The sequence below is a fragment of the Saccopteryx leptura genome, chromosome 4 (assembly GCF_036850995.1).
Source record: "Saccopteryx leptura isolate mSacLep1 chromosome 4, mSacLep1_pri_phased_curated, whole genome shotgun sequence".
NCBI classification, from domain to species: domain Eukaryota; kingdom Metazoa; phylum Chordata; class Mammalia; order Chiroptera; family Emballonuridae; genus Saccopteryx; species Saccopteryx leptura.
The window spans coordinates 115,296,816-115,314,901 of record NC_089506.1 but is presented as its reverse complement, the minus strand read 5'-3'; the positions used below and the strand labels follow the sequence as shown (position 1 = coordinate 115,314,901).

Genomic DNA, 18,086 nt, shown 5'->3' with positions numbered 1-18,086 from the left:
GGTTACTCGGTCTGCTGAAGGCTTGCGGTCAAGGCACATATGAGCAAGCAATCAATGAACAAGTAAGGTGCCGCAACGCGCAACGAAAAACTAATGATTGATGCTTCTCATCTCTCCATTTCTGTCTGTCTGTCCCTGTCTATCCCTCTCTCTGACTCTCTCTCTGTCTCTGTAAAAAAAAAAAAAATAGAGAAGTCCATGTGTAGATGGAGGCAGAGACCCCAGTGGTTTGACCACAGGCCCTGGGAAGCTGAGAGCCACGAGAAGCTGGATAAAGCCAAGAACAAAATTGTCCCGAGAGCCTTCAAAGGAACTGTGACCCTACAGGGCCTTAGTATCAGACCTCTGGGCTCTAGAATTGTGGGTGAATAAATTTGGTCATTTTTAAGCCACTATGTTTTAAGCCACTATATGATTTGTTCTGACAGTCACAGGAAATTAACAGATGCACTTTGGAAAAAAGAGAGAGAAAGAAAGAAAAATTTAGATGATGCATGCTGTTATGCCTGTGGATCCCACCAGGGAGCAGAGGCTCAGAGTGTGAGATTGGCGATGTTGTCATAACTGTAATGGATAAAAGTAAGCCTATTTCCTGCACCATGTTGGGTGTACTCTGATTATTGATATGGCATTGCTAGAAGTGGGCATGTGATTGGTTAAGGTGCATATTTGATTTTCTCTGGTTGCTCCTAAGTTGGAAGCAGGGGAAAAATTGTGGAAGTCGTCAGTTATTAATCAAGTCTTGGCCATTTGGAGTTGATTGTTATAGGGGTTATTGTTTTGCTTCCTGGATGGTTACTAGAGATAGCAGTCTGGTTTTCTGCAAGGCTGCCCTAGAGCGGGCTGGCTTCCTGGCTGGTTATTATAGAAAAGGGGTTGGTTTCTTGGGAAGCTTGCTATAGGTTGTGGGGCAGAGTTCTACTTTTCTGCATGGTCCAGCCATTGTCCATTTGTACACTCAGTCTATCAGCATGGTCAGACTTTGGTGAAGACTAAGAAGGTATCACCTTTGGGCTGGATGATGTGGGGCACACATGCGTCTGACAACAGTGATTCATTCAGAGAAAGGGCCCCAACATCTGCAATTTGTTCAAACCTCCTACTAAACGCACCCAGTTTTCTGATGAGAAGAAGCCCACAGCCAGCGAAGGGGAACTTCTCCATTTTGCTTCACTTTGAAAAAGATTAAGATTGTTGGTGAGGCTGCCTCGGCCAACGAAGTAGCAGCAGATCTTGAGCAAACAGCTAAGGACAATCACAGAAGAAACAGGCTACTCTCAGCGATAAGTTTTAACTCTGTCGAGTGTAGGCTTTTATGGGGAAAACAAGCTTACCAGTAACTACAATTATGTTTTAGACCCACCAACTACCATTGTATTTTAGACCTTCGGAAAGACAAGATGAACTTCAAAGCGTCGAAAGGATACGTGATTATGCTGTTTTGAGGCAATGCTGCCTGGCTTAGTAAACAGGGTTGCAAATTCCCAGTCTCAGTCCCTAAAAACAGAAATCTTCTGCCTGGTTACTTGCATTCAGCTAAAAGGGCGTGACTGGCCTTATTGAGAGGTCAATGGTACCTAGAAAAGAAGGGTCTTGACTTACAGTGTAGCTGATTACAGACAATGTTCTTGGCCTTTTTGCAACACTCAGTTGTACACAGCACCCAGCTTGAGAGCCCTCTTTCTTTATACCATGCCCTTTTGACCTCCGCCATCGTCCAGAAACCACTGGCATTTCAAGGCCTCGTGTTCCTGTGTTCTCAGAGAGGATAAAGCGATGAATGCTAACTAATCTGCTTTTAATAGACAATATGAAGGCCTTTGATATTCCAGTCACCCTATCCACACTGTGGGGTATGCATTAAAGTCCAAAGCTATCAATTCCTGTTGGCCAAAACTATAGAAAGAATGTGCAAATACATGAACACCCTCAAGGAAGAATTTAAGAATTAATTGAGGACCCTCGGGAAACATTGTGTAATGAAGAAATTCAGCAGTGGTTCTCAACCCACCTCAGGGGACAATGGCAAGGTGTGGAGCAGTTGACACGTGGGAAGAAGAAGAGACCGAGATCAGCTTCAGGAAGTGAAGATCGTGTAGAACAAGGCACAAAGCAACCTTTGTTGCCTGGTGTCTGGAGGCCTCCCTCTTTTTCTCCTTTCTCCCAGGACTGGAACTCAGACGCCGCACGGCGAGCTGGCTGAGAACACTCGGGTGACAGAAGGCGGTGGGAACACGGGTGTGTCGGTGTGAACAGAGCCAGCTTCATCCCAGCGTTCCCGAGTTCATGTCATGTTTTAAGTTTCATGCTGTGTGACCTTGGATGAACCTTACTGTCCTTAAGAAGCATATTAAAGTTTTCTAGTTGATGATTATCTGTGTTCCTTAACATGTAGCCCTGAATATTTTTTGATAGTAATAGCCATAATGGCATGTCATCCGAGCCAATAGCAAACGGATGCTGGTGTCGATTACAAACAATCATGGTATGGCCCTCGGTGCTACTGCCTTCTTTTCTCTTTTTCTTGTCAATCATTAGAATATGAATTATAAAAAAAATGTACTATAACGAGAGTCTGTTAGTAGAGAATACGGTTCACAGAAGGCTGGGTCTTCTCTTCCGCTCCAACCCAGTCCTCCTGTGAGTAAACTAACCGATAACAAATTCTGTTGTGTTCTGTGAAGTGGTTTGCTTCACTTGTCAGTCTTAAGATACTTTCTCATGGCCCGGGCCGGTTGGCTCAGTGGTAGAGCGTCGGCCTGGCGTGCGGAAGTCCCAGGTTCGATTCCCGGCCAGGGCACACAGGAGAAGTGCCCATCTGCTTCTCCACCCCTCCCACTCTCCTTGCTCTCTGTCTCTTCCTCTCCCACAGCTGAGGCTCCATTGGAGCAAAGATGGCCCGGGCGCTGGGGATGGCTCCTTGGCCTCTGCCCCAGGCACTAGAGTGGCTCTGGTCGCGACAGAGCAACCCCCCCCCCCCGAGGGGCAGAGCATCGCCCCCTGGTGGGCATGCCGGGTGGATCCCGGTCGGGCGCATGCAGGAATCTGTCTGACTGCCTCCCCATTTCCAGCTTCAGAAAAATACAAAAAAAAAAAAAAAAAAAAAAAAAAAAAAATACTTTCTCATAATGGTGGTCATTACACCTTGGTTCCACCATCAGACACTGGCTTACCAGGCAATCTACAGAAAAGCCGCCCGACCCCTGGACTTCCCTATTACTCTCGACTGTTTGGTAGGGGGAAATGAACATTTATTTGACTATTTGGAAAAAGGGAACCATTTGGAGAAAATCAGTTGTGTTATCAAAACAGTAAATCTGAGGGTTGACTACTGAGGAGTCAGCACAGAAATCCTGTGCCATAAAGCCTTCTGCAGATGTTACGTAAAAGCCCGAAGTTGGGCCTCGGAGCTGGTTCCTGTTAGTTTCACAGTGAGCAGCCAGGCCAGGCAGGAGCACGTGCGTGCCAGCTGGAGTGCTCAGCCGGGTGTCCTGAACGCTGTGCTGGGCCAGTCTGGATGCCAGGTGTAGACACATGTTGCTGTACTTTAAAAAAATAATCTCAGTTTGTGGGACTTTATACTCTTCACCAAGTCACTCCAGAGGATGTCTTTGCTTATAGTCAGTCTGCTACATACTTTAATTTTTAAACACTATGGTTTAGAGATTTTTAGCTGAATACTTTTATTCCAGACATATTGCATATGCAGCGTAAGGAGGTAACAGCGGTCCCAAACTCCACGGCCACGAAGGATGGGAACTTCATTGCAGTGTCAGGAGCGACTTTGAAACCAGGTGGCATAGAAAGGAGGATGCACCTTAGTGCTTCTTGGAGCGTGCCGCTGGGGAGTTGCAGACCAGCCCACCTTGCCAGGAGCCCACGTCTGGGTTTCCCTGCCATGCTGCTGGGAAGTGTGGAAATCATTATGTTTCTATAGGAAGTAAGCGTTAGTCATCAGTCATACCAGAAATGCTGTGTTTAGCTCACCCACGCGGACAAGCTAGAGGCTAATTAAGATGTTCAAAGCTTCAAAACCAGGAGACAGAGGGTGGTGAAACCCCAGGCAGCAGAGGGGCCCGAGGGGAAGCTGGACACCCACTGATGGAGACAGGAGAAAGATTATCCATGCATTGAGGTGAGAGTTGACTCGGCAGCCATTGATAACCTCAATATTCTCAGAGGGTTCCGTCCAACTCAGAGCATATGAACATGTAAGAGCAACTTGTCGGACCCTGGCTGGTTGGCTCAGTGGTAGAGCATCAGCTCAATGTGCGGATGTCCCGGGTTTGATTCTAGGTCAGGGCAACAGGAGAAGTGACCATCTGCTTCTCTACCCCTCCTCCTTCTCTCTCTCTCTCTTTCTCTCTTCCCCTCCAGTAGCCATGGCTTTATTGATTCGAGCATGTTGGCCCCAAGCACTGAGGATGACTCAGTGGAGCCTCCACCCCAGGTGCTAAAAAAAAACTCAGTTATGAGCATGGTCCCAGATGGGCAGAGCATCGGCTCAAGACAGAGGTTGCCCAGTGGGTCCCAGTCAGGGCGCATGTGGGAGTCTATCACTCTATCTTCCCTCCTCTCATTTGGAAAAGAAGAAGAAGAAAAAAGAGCAACTTGTTAGAGAGTTAGAGAGCCAGAATTGCAAGTCTTCTCATTTTGGCCATTGGTCTTATGCCACATGCAGAAAGTCTCTAACACTAACTGTGTTTTCTGGCTCTTTCTTGCATGGAGCCCCAGAGACCAATACTGTTCCCTTTGGAGGCTCTGTACCTTTGCCGAGGTGAAAGGAAGCTTCTCTTTGTCATCAGAATAGGGAAGAACCCGCAGAGCATCTACTGCTCGTAGTGGATTCTTCTAGACACACTTGCCCATCTCTGCAGTAGTTCAGAACAATTGAATATAGAGTAGAGATGAGTTAAGAGGCCTCTGCCTGAGAGTGTTTTTCTCCTGCCTGGTTTAAAAAAGAGGTTAGAGGAGTAAAACATTCCTTATTGAGAGGACATTCTCTAGCCAGCATGCAGTGTGTAACTAAGGCTGTCTAGGCACTTGTGGACTTCACCTTTGCCTCGTTCAAGATTCTCAAAGGTACATGTGGGCCTCTTTGAATGCATGGGTATCCCTCGTGTGTGAACTCAGGTGAGTTGTTGGTACCTGCGTGGGATCTTTTAGTTGCTTCTATTCTTCAACGTAGTTCCTAACACGTCAGCCAGCCTACCAGGTGTTTCCACGTGGGGGCGGACCTGCGTACGTGGGGGTTCTCACGCCATCGGGAGCCAGTCTCCTCCCCGTATGTCTGCATCTGGCTTGTCTCTCTACATCTGTCCATCGCAGAAATGAGTTTCCAAAGATGGGATCCTAGGTGAGGGTGGGAACTGCTTTAACTACTTTCTTACCGAATCCCAGGAAACATCTGTTAAGCTGATCTTAGTATAGACCGTATGGAGAACGACACTTCTCCCTTACATACCGTGAATATGTATAAGGACTTTCTAAAGCAGAGATGAACCTAACCTTGCTTGCCTGCCATGGGAAAATCAGTCACCAGAGGCCCCGTTAATGTGTTTGATCTGATTTTCTATACTTTGGGTAGGCTGCAGTCTTTAGTGTCAAGAGAAACTACTGTCCCACAGCTTCCTCCAGGTGGCTACTTACCGTCCTTCCGTATTATCTTTCTAGACAAGGAGTGCCCGCCTTGTCTAGTATGTCCACAACTGAAGGAAACGCAGCCCTCTTAGAGAGTATAAGTGTGCCAATGTATCAGAGTGAAGTGATCCTTCCCCCAGAGGCAAATGCCCTGTAAGGAGGGAGAATGGGGGTGGCTACTTTCTTCCCTGCTAGAGGCTGTGAAAATGCCCTTTGTGAGAGAGAACACATAAGATTTCCAACTTTACTGGGCATTTAGAGACTATTATTCACAATGTTTCTAAATTGTGGTTTTAAACACAAAGATTTTGCTATTCTCTCTGAAGTAATTAAACGTGTCCTTTTTCACTGCATTTTTTTTTACCATTATAAAATACCATTCCCATTTAAATTAAGTGACATGGTTAAAATCTAAACTTTGATGGATGAGATGGTTGATGTCTTTTGTATTTTTTTTTCTAATTTATGACATGATACTGCACTTTTCTTCAGTTGGTTTTATTTTAACCCTGGTGGGGAGGTGCAGAAAGCAGTTATTACAGTCATTTTGTTTCTGTTTCTGGTCAACCGTTCAGTATTATTCTAATCCCTATTTAACTCCTGAAGCTTCACTCTTGTCTTGAAGGCAAGTGATGTAAGATTTGTAATATTTGTAATTATCTTTCAGACTCCATGATCCCTCAAGCTATTACTTAAATTTAACTGAGAGTTCATTGTGTCTTTTATTTCTGATGCACTAGACAGCTTGATAGAATTGTAGCATTAGTATTTAAAATTTATAATCATAAGAAAACTAGTGATTTGCCAGCCTTCTCACTGTTCACCCACTTGTCTGTTTGCCCTGACCATAGGCACTGATAGAAACTTTCCAGACTTTATTCACAATAAAACGGCTTGCTTAGGCCATGCTATCAGGTACTGGGGTGGTGAGGGCCCACCAACCCAAGAGACCTAGGTTCTGATGCAAATTATTTGGTCCTTCTGAAACTCAGTTTACTCACCTGTAAAACGAGACATTGGGTTAGATCAGTAAATACAGTGTGTCCATCAAGTCATGGTACACTTTTGACCGGTCACAGGAAAGCAACAAAAGATGATAGAAATGTGAAATCTGCACCAAATAAAAGGAAAACTCTCCCAGTTTTATACCTATTCAGTGCAGTTCGATGTGGGCTCATGCTCAGATTTTTTAGGGCTCCTTAGGTAGCTATCCTGTATAGCCTCTACAGACTTGTCACTGACTGGTGGCCTACCAGAACGGGGTTTCTCCACCAAACTGCCGGTTTCCTTCAACTGCTTATCCCACTGAGTAATGTTATTCCTATGTGGTGGCGCTTCGTTATAAATGCGCCGATATTCACGTTGCACCTTGGTCACGGATTCGAATTTAGCGGGCCACAGAACACACTGAACTTTCCTCTGTACCATCCACATCTCGACTGGCATGGCCGTGGGCTGCTCCGCTGTATACACAGTGTTATGTCATCATCTGCGCATGTGCACATGCTGCCACATTATCCTACAGAAACTGGGAGGGTTTTCCTTTTATTTGGTGCAGATTTCACATTTCTATCATCTTTTGTTGCTTTCCTGTGACCGATCAAAAGTGCACCATGATTTTATGGACACACTGTAGTATGTGTTCACTCAAGTAGTTACAGGATCAATGGCAAGCAGTTTAGGCCAATATTTATGGAGCAGCTATGGCATGCTTTTTAATATGGCAGGAACTAGCTAGTACCCTCTGGAGCAGGGGTAAAGAGGCAGACCAGTGAATGAAGACTTTTGATAGGTTAATAATACAGTGAGAACTAAATTCAAGAGAAGCAAGAGAGGCTATAGAAGCAAGGCATGAGCCTGCTAGTTTTTTTCAGATCTTGAAAAAATCAAATGAAATGCCTACACTCACTCTAAGACTGAGCAGCCTCACTAAAATACCTAGTTTCTTCCCAAAAGCTGGGGACCTGTCACCTTAGTGTGGCAAGACCAATTCTAGCATGCTGTCCTGAGCCTGGCTGGCAGTTGGAGCCCTAACTAGCAATGCTGGCACCTGTGGCAAACAGCATGCAACAAACCCCTAAAATCAACACTTTAATTCACGTTGTGGCCCACAGATGGGTGTTATTACCAATGTGCACCATCTGGTAACTTTCTATTTTCACTATTCATTCTTGCTAACTGGATTCTGAGCTTTTAAAATTATGATTTTAAATTTATGTGACTCAAAACATTCATGACCTGGGTCAAAAAGTCCTGGTTATCTTGCCCTTATTATAGTTATAAATTTGATTTAAAATGAGAAAACATATTATTTCTTAAAGCAATTAGTTTCATAAGCCACATTTTCAAACATGAGGTCCATGAAATAAAAAGCACCAAGTAGCCCTTGCTGGTTAAAGGACTCCATACTCCACCACCAGGTGGTCAGTGTTTCCGGTTCCAAAACTTTGTATGTTCTCCATGTGCCTGTAGTGCTCAGTGTTATAGTGGGCACTGGATACAAATTTAATTGCAAGCATGCCAATGGACCAGCAACATTAGAGCAATCTGGTTTGGTTGCTAATGTCCTTCCAAAAGGCTAGGAGGATATCCAAAGGCTAGGACAACTCCTATGTGTGTGGACGGAGCCTTGAGCTAATTGGATGTCCTCTTCACATGCTCCAGAAATCTGTTTTATGGATTAAAACCTCCGCAGACACACCCGGAGGTACTGTCACCCCCTGTGAATGGTCCTTGTGGTTTTGATCATGCTTCTGGTGTCATGTTCTTTGAGTACCTCTATCTTTTCATTTTTGTTCTATGTCTGTTTGTGTAGATTTTTTACCCTTTTTTAAGAGAGGAAATCTCTTGCAGGGCCACCAGTGCAGGACAAAACAGCCAGCTGCGGCCCCCCAGTAACTGTTGAGGAGGCTTGGGCATGCTCAGTAATACCTGATTCATTTTTCCTCTGTGGGTGATTATGAGGCTACAAGTATTATAGCTCAAGGAAGAATTTTCTCTTCCCCCTCCTTCTTCAATCCTTCCTCTTATTTTTGACCCCAAGAGTTCAATTTATAAGGCTCTTTCTTCAAAAAACACTGTCCACTGTTTCCTATTTATAGCTTTATAACTTGTGTATTTCATGTACACTTTATTTCTTCTTTACTAAACAATATGAACTACTTTGTTGGTTTGGGGAAAATATGTTTATATAAAACCATTCAGAATGTATAAGGGAAAGAGACATGCTTTGAGCTTAGAAAATTAGAAATTGGCCCTGGCCGGTTGGCTCAGCGGTAGAGCGTCGGCCTAGCGTGCGGAGGACCCGGGTTCGATTCCCGGCCAGGGCACACAGGAGAAGCGCCCATTTGCTTCTCCACCCCTCCGCCGCGCTTTCCTCTCTGTCTCTCTCTTCCCCTCCCGCAGCCAAGGCTCCATTGGAGCAAAGATGGCCCGGGCGCTGGGGATGGCTCTGTGGCCTCTGCCTCAGGCGCTAGAGTGGCTCTGGTCGCAACATGGCGACGCCCAGGATGGGCAGAGCATTGCCCCCTGGTGGGCAGAGCGTCGCCCCATGGTGGGCATGCCGGGTGGATCCCGGTCGGGCGCATGCGGGAGTCTGTCTGACTGTCTCTCCCTGTTTCCAGCTTCAGAAAAAAAAAAAAAAAAACGAAAAAAAAAAAAAAAAAACAAAAAAAAAAAAAAGAAAATTAGAAATTGGACAGATGGGGAAGAAAAATTTCAAAGTCAGTTATCAGATTAGATATGGAATTATGATTTCTTGGTTACCAATGTTTAAAATGCATAATGGGCCTGACCAGGCAGAGGCGCAGTGGATAGAGCGTCAGACTGGGATGACTGGGTTCGAGATCCCGAGGTCGCCAGCTTGAGCGTGGGCTCATCTGCCTTGAGCAAAAAGCTCACCAGCTTGGACTCGAGGTCGCTGGCTCGAGCAAGGGGTTACTCGGTCTGCTGAAGGCCTGCGGTCAAGGCACATATGAGAAAGCAATCAATGAACATCTAAGGTGTTGCAATGAAAAACTGATGATTGATGCTTCTCATCTCTCTCTGTTCCTGTCTGTCCCTGTCTATCCCTCTCTCTGTCCCTGTAAAAAAAAGATGCATAATGGGAAAGTTAATAGATTATACTTTAATGTTAAACTACATACTGTACTTAAAGAAAAAATCCCCCCTATATTTAAAAGACTTCTATCTCACCAACTTCCTGAAAAGATAAATATTTATAACGTGATAGACAAAGGGATAGAACTTTAATATAGATTACATCCTTACAAACCAGTAAGAAAAAATCATCTCAATTGCAAATAGGCAAAAGGTATGAGTAAACAATTGCAAAAAAAAAAGAGGAATAGAAATAACTAATAAGAATATGGGGAAAATATACAACTTTATTGGCAGTCAGAACAATTCAGATATAAAACAACGGATTCAATATTTTTGAAATCAGCAAAGAGTTTTTGAAAAGAGAAATGAAGAGTCAGGCAAATGACCACTCTTCTTATGCTCTCATGAAAGTGCAATTCAGGTCCACCTGCCTGGAGGACAATTTGTGAAAAGCTTTTAAAAGCACTTCTTTCTAGACCTACCAATCCTACTTCATTCAGAAAATATTTTTGAGCAGCTATGAGGCTCCTCAGGGTTCCCAGTGACTAGAAACTAAATTTAAAGTGCCAGGGACTAAATCTATTCTAAAGAAATAATTAGATAATGGCACATTCATTTTACAAGGGTGTTATTAATAATGGTGAAAATATTGGATGCAAGTTAAATGCCCAACACTAGAATTTGGCTAAAGAAATTATAGTATATCCATGCAGTAAAATGTACTCTAACCATTAAATGAAAGGATGTAAATGCTCACAATATATTGTAGTGTGAAAAGGGCTAGTTAACAGATGGATATGTGCAGACTAGTCCTAGTGTTGTTTATACAAACAAGTAGAAAAAAATTTAGGTTTGTATACCACCCTCCCAAAAAACAAGTATTACTCAGTGGATGTTTATATACATATATATTTATACTCTTCTAACCACAGTGAATGTTGATTATCATTACAGGCATAAAAATATTTTTATTTATTAAAAATGGTCCTTCAGTAATAAGATGTAATTGGTCAATGCAGCTCACTATGAGAGATATAGAAGACTCTTCTGTTTAAGATGTTTAGTGTTGAATTTAATGAGCACAAGCACTAAGGATTTAAATCTAAGGAAAGCAGAGATGTTAAGATGTTTCTCAGCCTCCCGTGGTGCTCCTGTAGCAGGGACAAGTCACCTCTTGGCTGCTTCTACCTCTTCTGAGCAAATGCTGTGGTCTCCCACACACAGAGAAGGCTCACAGCTATTCTCACAAGGGTTCCTAAGATCAATAAGCTCAGGACAGGTGGAATCTCTCCTCATGGGTGGAACCTTCTATTACTCCCTATCTTGGTTTATGAGATTAACCTGTTGTTTAATGTTGTTCTTGGAAGAAAGAACACTTTATTCCAAAAAAGACACATATATACAAATAACTCAAGGGCTGTGTGAGGGAAACCTAATGAAGTCACTTCTTTACCAGCAGATTATTCTCCATCTATCCACACTATATTGTAAAGAAGTAATGGCTCCGAGTGTTGTTTACTGTGATGTATGTGCCTTTGCCCTTGTGTTCTTGGTCTCTGTTGCAGATGAGCACTGGACTGGCTGGAAGTAAGTGTGACTGAGGATGGCCATGTATTTCTATTTTCAGGTTTATTGTGCATTTTAAATGGTGTGTGCTGTGACCCCGTAATGACGGGTGGCTGTTGTTCCTTTGCAGAATGTCGCGTCGTGAAGTCCACTTCTTACACCAAAATAGCGTCATCGTCGCGGAGGAGCACGACCAAGAGCCCAGCCCCGTCCAGGCGCAGCAAGTCGCCTGCGTCCACCAGCTCAGGTAAAGCGCTACGGAGGCTTGAGGAAAGAGCCTTGTCATGCAGGGAGTGTGCTAAGCCCAGAGGGGAGGGTTTATCACCTGCGTCCACCAGCTCAGGTAAAGCGCCACGGAGGCTTGAAGAAAGAGCCTTGTCATGCAGGGAGTGTGCTAAGCCCAGAAGGGAGGGTTTATCACCTGCGTTCACCAGCTCAGGTAAAGCCCGATGGAGGCTTGAAGAAAGAGCCTTGTCATGCAGGGAGTGTGCTAAGCCCAGAGGGGAGGGTTTAAGTGACTGTACATTCTGGTTTATAACTTTAGAACACGTTCAAGTGGTGGAGTAGATTGGCCCAAGTCTCGTGGTCAGCTGTAAGACAAAGCATCGAGCTCGGGAACACTGACTTAGTGAAGACTCAGGGAACCCAGCTTGGCCCACAGGTGGAAACATGGCTTCTACCATGAAAATTAATTTTTCAGATGAAGGGCTTCCAAGCTGGAAGTCTCTTTTAAAGCATTTATTCCACTTGGGAGTGGCTTACAAAGAGTTTCTAATCTGCATCCGCTAACTCTTTGTTTACTGCCAGCCCCCAGCAAGGCCGTGGCACCAGGAGCAGTGAGAATGAGAGCCCGGAGCAGGGGTGGCTTGGTGCCCTGACTGGTGTCTTCTCTCGGTGGGTTCCAGGGCTGGTGTGGCTGGGGGTGTGTACTCCCAGAATGACCGGTTCGGCCTGCCTTTTACTTACCTGGTCTTGATGCTGACATGAGTAAATTAGGTTGTGTTTTTGTCTTTATGAGGTTTTTTGGACTCGGATGTAAGGTCTGTTTCACTATTAATGATACAAACTTGTGGAATGGGAATTATTAAATGATGCATACCTCGAAGTGATTGTCACCTAACTTCATGGAGACAGGGAAGCTCTTAGGAACAGAAGCTTTGGGGCCCCTCGGAGGCCTCTTGTGCTCAACAACAAGGGCCGGGAGGAGGGTGGAAAGCCCTAGGCGGGGCTACCAGGCCTGTCCCTGGCACTGTTGCCCAGCTGTTGCACTACTATATAAGTTGTAACCTCCATATTTTAAAAATGGAGGTGCTATAATTTGTTTTTCCTAATCATTAGAAAAACTGAAACTTCCAAAGTGAGTCTTGGAAGAAGGAACTCTTAGTAAGCTGGGTAGCAAAGACCTTCTCCTTTGACACTCACACTACAGGAGGCAGCAAAGGCCTCTCTCACAGCCTGGTCCACGTGATGTCCATCAGGCAGCAAGTGTCAGAGCACAGCTGCCACTGGAGACCCAGCGTGGTCACCCTCCTAGTTTCAGGTGGGCTGCAGATTCTTCCCTCAACATGACACAGCTCACCCAGGATGCTGAGTACTGAAATGAGACCTTGCTGAAGGGTGACATAGTAGCACTCAGTATTTAGAGTACATGACCATCACTTGATAACTTGGTGGAGTTCGTCACCCTTATCACCTCATGGCCCTTAGATTCTGACTCACAAGTTTAACAAGTATCCCAGATAATTCTGATCAGATAGTCTATAGCCCGTAGTTAGAGAAAACAGTCAGTTAAGAAAGTAGTTCCCAAAGTGTGGTTCCCCGGGCCAACGGTATCCCCATCACCTGACTTGTTGGAAAAGCACCTCTGGAGCCACTTCCCAGACCCACTGAATCAAAAGCCCTGGAGCAGGAGCCCAGCAGTCTGCGTTTCCCAAGCCCTCCAGGTGATTCTGTTGCTCACCCGAGTTTGAGAATCTGTGAATTCTAGGTAACAAAAGGGAAAGATATAGAGGAAGTCATTTGACTCTGGATAACCTGGGGGAAAAGATACAGTTTGCTTATGTTCCTTTATTGGAATGACAGAATGACTTCCTTTCGACCTCTTCACTTGCTTCCGAGTGGTGATATTCATCTGTAACCCTTGCAACCCAAGAGCAGATATCCACACACATTGAAGTGCAGGTCAGAAGAACAATGAGCAAAAGAGAGTGGCAGGTGCCTACTACCTTTTCTGCCTCCTTGATGTGGCTGACGTTCAGAGAAGAGAGAGCTGCTGTCTGAAGGGTATTCCTTCCCTAGAAAGGGATATTGGGGAAAGTCTCTCCCTTCAAGAGAGACACCACCTCCACACAGAGATGTGAGCTCCTCAGGAGACAGTGATGCTGGCGTTGCTACGTGTAAAACTCCCCTGAAAGACCTCAGCTTGCTTGTTCTTCATCCAGCTGACAGGTCAAAACTGAGGTGTTTGGGAAATAATTCAGCCGTGACCAAAGAACGTTTCTCATTTTCTCTGAGCAAACCTGGGCTGTAGGATAAACTCCCGCGGGGCAGTAAGAGAAAGAGAGGTCATGGATCCAGCCAGCTTGTTGTCCTTAAAGTCTTGGCTATTTACTACAATCACAGAAGAATGTGAAAAAGTGAGAAGCCCCTCGTTAACAGAAACATCAGTAATACCTCTGTGAAACATCAGTAAATAATAAAGAACTAGGATTAATTCCTAATCCAAACTATCTCTGCTGTTGAAAAATTTTGCTTAACCTTTCCTCTCCTCTTTGTCTCAGAATATACCGTAAATCTTAAAATAGCAGGTATAGTGGGGGTGAAACATCTAATATTGAGTGATTAGCCAAATTTTTATGTCATTTACAGTGTAGCTATTTCAAGAAACTCAATATGGCTATTATGTTTTTGTAGTTTTTAACAAGTTTTGATTTTAAGATCTATAGTCAGTTAGAGGCTCCTGGTTTGGGGTAGAAGTCTCTCTCTTTTTTTTTCTTTTTGTCCCCATTTAAGTCCAGGAAGGAAGGAGGCGGTCAGATTTCTGTGCCCATGTCAGAGAATGGAACCCTGAGACCTGGAGCAGGTACTGTCTGCTGCTAACATCTCCGTCGCAGAAGCAGGAAAAGTGTCCCTCACTTGCAGTCTGTCTGAGTATGGCAGCCAATGTTGAATAGCGGAACACAGCAGGGAAACAGAGGAGAATTTTTGCAATGCAAAAAATTAACCTGTGTAGTAAAAAGCCTGTTATACTCCAAAAAAAGAATCTAAAATTTGAGTAAAATAAAAACAATCATGAATCTAATCTTAAAATTTTTTTTAAATGAACACAGGAGATTTATTTCACTTTAAAATTAACTGGTAACATAGTCACTATTCAGCATCCCTAAGATTATATAAATCTCATAATATAATATATTTAATTATAATGTTGTAAACATATATGAATGTATCACCAAAAAGTAATTTTGGAGATTCAAAAAGCAGAGAGACAAATGTGTCTATATTTGTTACTGCCAATATTTGGAACTAATGCTTTTAGAAATTTAAAATGAATGTCACTTTACCTTAAAATCAATAGATTGCTTCAAACTAGAATTTCTATTTTCTGTTGTTTTTTTGAAGCCCTTTTCAAATCCTAACTAGAGATGAACTTAACTAACGTGGTTGATTTGACCAGCACTGTCTTGGACTTTGTCATAGGGATGCCACACCCAGTGATCATTTCCATAAGGGAAGTGGAAAGCAAATCCATTCTAACATCAACATGTTCTTGAAAAGTTACCACTTCATTCAAGATATCTTTAACTGCTAGGTCAAAAATTAATCCAGTGGCACTAATCACGTTTTGTTTAATGTGAGTCTGTTATGCCTATAAAATTTTTAACTTCCGCCTGACCAGGTGGTGGCACAGTGGATAGTGTTGGACTGGGATGTGGAGGACCCAGGTTTGAGACCTTGAGGTCGCCAGCTTGAGTGCAGGCTCATCTGGTTTGAGCAAGGCTCACCAGCTTGAGCCCAAGGTCGCTGGCTCGAGCAAGGGGTCACTTGCTTTGCTGTAGCCCCCCCGATCCAGGTACATATGAGAAAGCTAAGGAACCAAAACGAAGAATTAATTGATGTTTCTCATCTCTCTCCCTTCCTGTCTGTCTCTCTGACTCTCCCTGTCTCTGCCACAAAAAAAAAAAAAAAAAAAAAAAAAAAAATTAAACTTCTTGCATTTTGATCTAGAAATAAGCCCTACTGCTATTTCCTAGTTATATAACTGCTTATAATATGCAATTACTGTCTCTTGGTTCTGACTTGCTACCAAGTCCTACCACCTTCCCCTGGATGATTCTAATTCAGAAAGGTTCACAGAGCAGCAGTATCCAGTCACAAATGCACAGATCATGCCCACGATCCCAGTCCACTTTCTGCCCCTGGGACCTACTCCCAGGGTGTGGGAAGTCCATTGTTTTCATTTCTGTTTTGGGCCAGGGTTGCTGCTGGATGCAGAGGAGCCCCTGCCTTGGGCTGCTCCACCGAGCTCGCCTCGGGCTTCTGTCTTACTCAAGGGTGGCTCTTCTAAGCAGCTCTATTTTGATTGCATCAACATTATTTTAAAATAACCTATTCAGTGTTCTTCATAAGTCAAAAACACTGGAATGTGAAAGATTTTACTTTCATACCAGTTAAATTTTAAGCATTAATATGTTGCCCCAAATCCCAATCACTGCTATGAACCTGACTTTTTCACAACAAAGAATTTTTGTTTTTCCTCTTAACATATTACCTTAACATTTGAAATAATATCTACTTCAGTTTTTGCTGAATCTGTGCTTCCAGAACCATCCCCTGCGTTATACAGAGATTGGAGCATAGAATAAAGATAAGATTTGCTCGGTTTCCATGCCAATGGTTCTGTTCATGATAATATTGCTACCTTACATTTAAATGAAACATCAGGGCCTGACCTGTGGTGGCGCAGTGGATAAAGTGTCAACCTGGAATGCTGAGGTTGCCAGTTTGCAACCCTGGGCTTGCCCTGTCAAAGTACATGTGGGAGTTGATGCTTCCTGCTCCTCCTACCTTCTCTACCCCCCTCTCTTCTTTCTAAAACGGGTAAATAAAGTCTTCAAAATTTTTTTTTAGTTACTGAAACCTCAGGTTTATATAGGCTTTGATCTTTGATCTCTTGATTCTCCCAGTGATCTCCCAACAACAAGCAACATAGCATTCCCATTGTTATATAATAACATAGTTTGTTTTCAGGCATGAGGACACAGAGAGGGGCTGGGGAGCTGGTTGGCCCAGAGGTATAGAGTTAATAGAGGCGCCTCAGGGCTGGTACCTGGGGCTGCCAGTGCCCCGGACTCAGCCAGCCGGCAGTCTGTGATTCCTATACCTCCACCTTGGATTATTCAAGTTTTGATCCCCGGGGAATAACTAATATAGTATCACTGGTTTACGTTTGCAATTTACAACATCATAACACTTTGCAACAGAAGCCAAAGTATTCGTCCCGGCTACCAGCATTCCAGGAGGTGAAATGATTCACCCTCCAACTTCATGATGTGTGTCAGCAGTAGACAGAAAGTTTCCTTCCTGAGTCAGCGTTAAAATGAGAATGGGACTCTTCTTGTAAATCTTCTCTGTGTTCCGTGCCCAGCCCACTTCTTGGGGTGAACAGAAGTTAGAGGTGATTTATTAAGGGAAGGAGTTCACTTGCACATTCAGAAATATCCAGCACAGCTCTGCCAGCGTCAGACGTTTGCAGGCGCCAACAGTGCAGACATGAAAGAAACAGCCTCCACTCTTGAGAAGCACACAGGTCAAGACCCCAAATAATTTATAAATTCCATAATTCACATACCTGTTGAATTATTACTAGTCTCCATAACAGAGAGAGTACAAAGAAGGCAATTGGAACTAGGGGAAAAAGAGAACCGGAAGCCTTCATAACACACAAGGAGAATAATGAGCCCCCGGACCACTGTGTGCTGAATCATTGAATGTGGTCTCGTTAAGAAAGGGGAGAGTGGTTTTCATTGCTTTTTAAAAGAAACAAGAATATATAAGAACATCATAAAGAGTATCTTATATGGGTTGAATCTTTATTTGTGTGTGTTTTTCTTTGGAACACAAATGTCTCATAAAATGTTACATACATTCACTGTAATTTAAAAGTGAAATTCTTTTAAACAAATTTCTTTATCTGTACAAGCAATTTATAACACAGTGTCTCCAAAATATGAGTATAACATGCATTAATTTGATTTAAACAAGAACGGATAAAGTTTGGTTTGCTTTATGTTGTGTTCTTAGTATTGAATGCACAAGAAAACTACATTTATCTGTCTTAGATTTTTATTGCTGCAGTCCTCCTTAAAGCTTACAGATAAAAGAATTTTGACCTCTTTTTGGATCCTACAAAAGAACTTTGAGAGTGTTGTTTGTTTATAGGGTTCTAAGGAAATTATTGAGAACAAAATGCACCAAGAAAGTCAAGAGGGCTAATGACGCATGTCCTACGTTTTTAGAATTTCTTTTTGCTGCATACAAAGCTCAATCCTCCTTCCATTCTCTTTCCCTGAGCTCATCAACTCTTCCTAATGCTCACTTTTGGCAGGTGCATATTTCCAAAACCACTTGTCAGATCTTTGAACCACTATCTTGACCTGCTATCCTTATGGGAGCAGCAGCCTACATCAACTGCTTTTATAAACTCTTCACTGTTAGTGCCTCGTGTTGATTAAAGAAATATTTCTCAAGCACCTACCATGTTCCAGACATGAATTAGT

At 43.5% G+C, this 18,086-nt stretch overlaps 1 protein-coding gene across 6 annotated transcripts in view; it reads left to right on the top strand.

The window, feature by feature from the left end:
- Window positions 1-18,086, top strand: part of DCLK1 (doublecortin like kinase 1) — a 384,157-nt gene that overhangs the window by 265,866 nt on the left and 100,205 nt on the right. For all 6 annotated transcript variants that reach the window (XM_066381031.1, XM_066381032.1, XM_066381034.1 and 3 more), the window contains exon 5: window positions 11,438-11,554. In XM_066381031.1, the coding sequence (XP_066237128.1) occupies window positions 11,438-11,554 (117 nt within the window). The remainder of the gene's footprint in view (window positions 1-11,437; window positions 11,555-18,086) is intronic.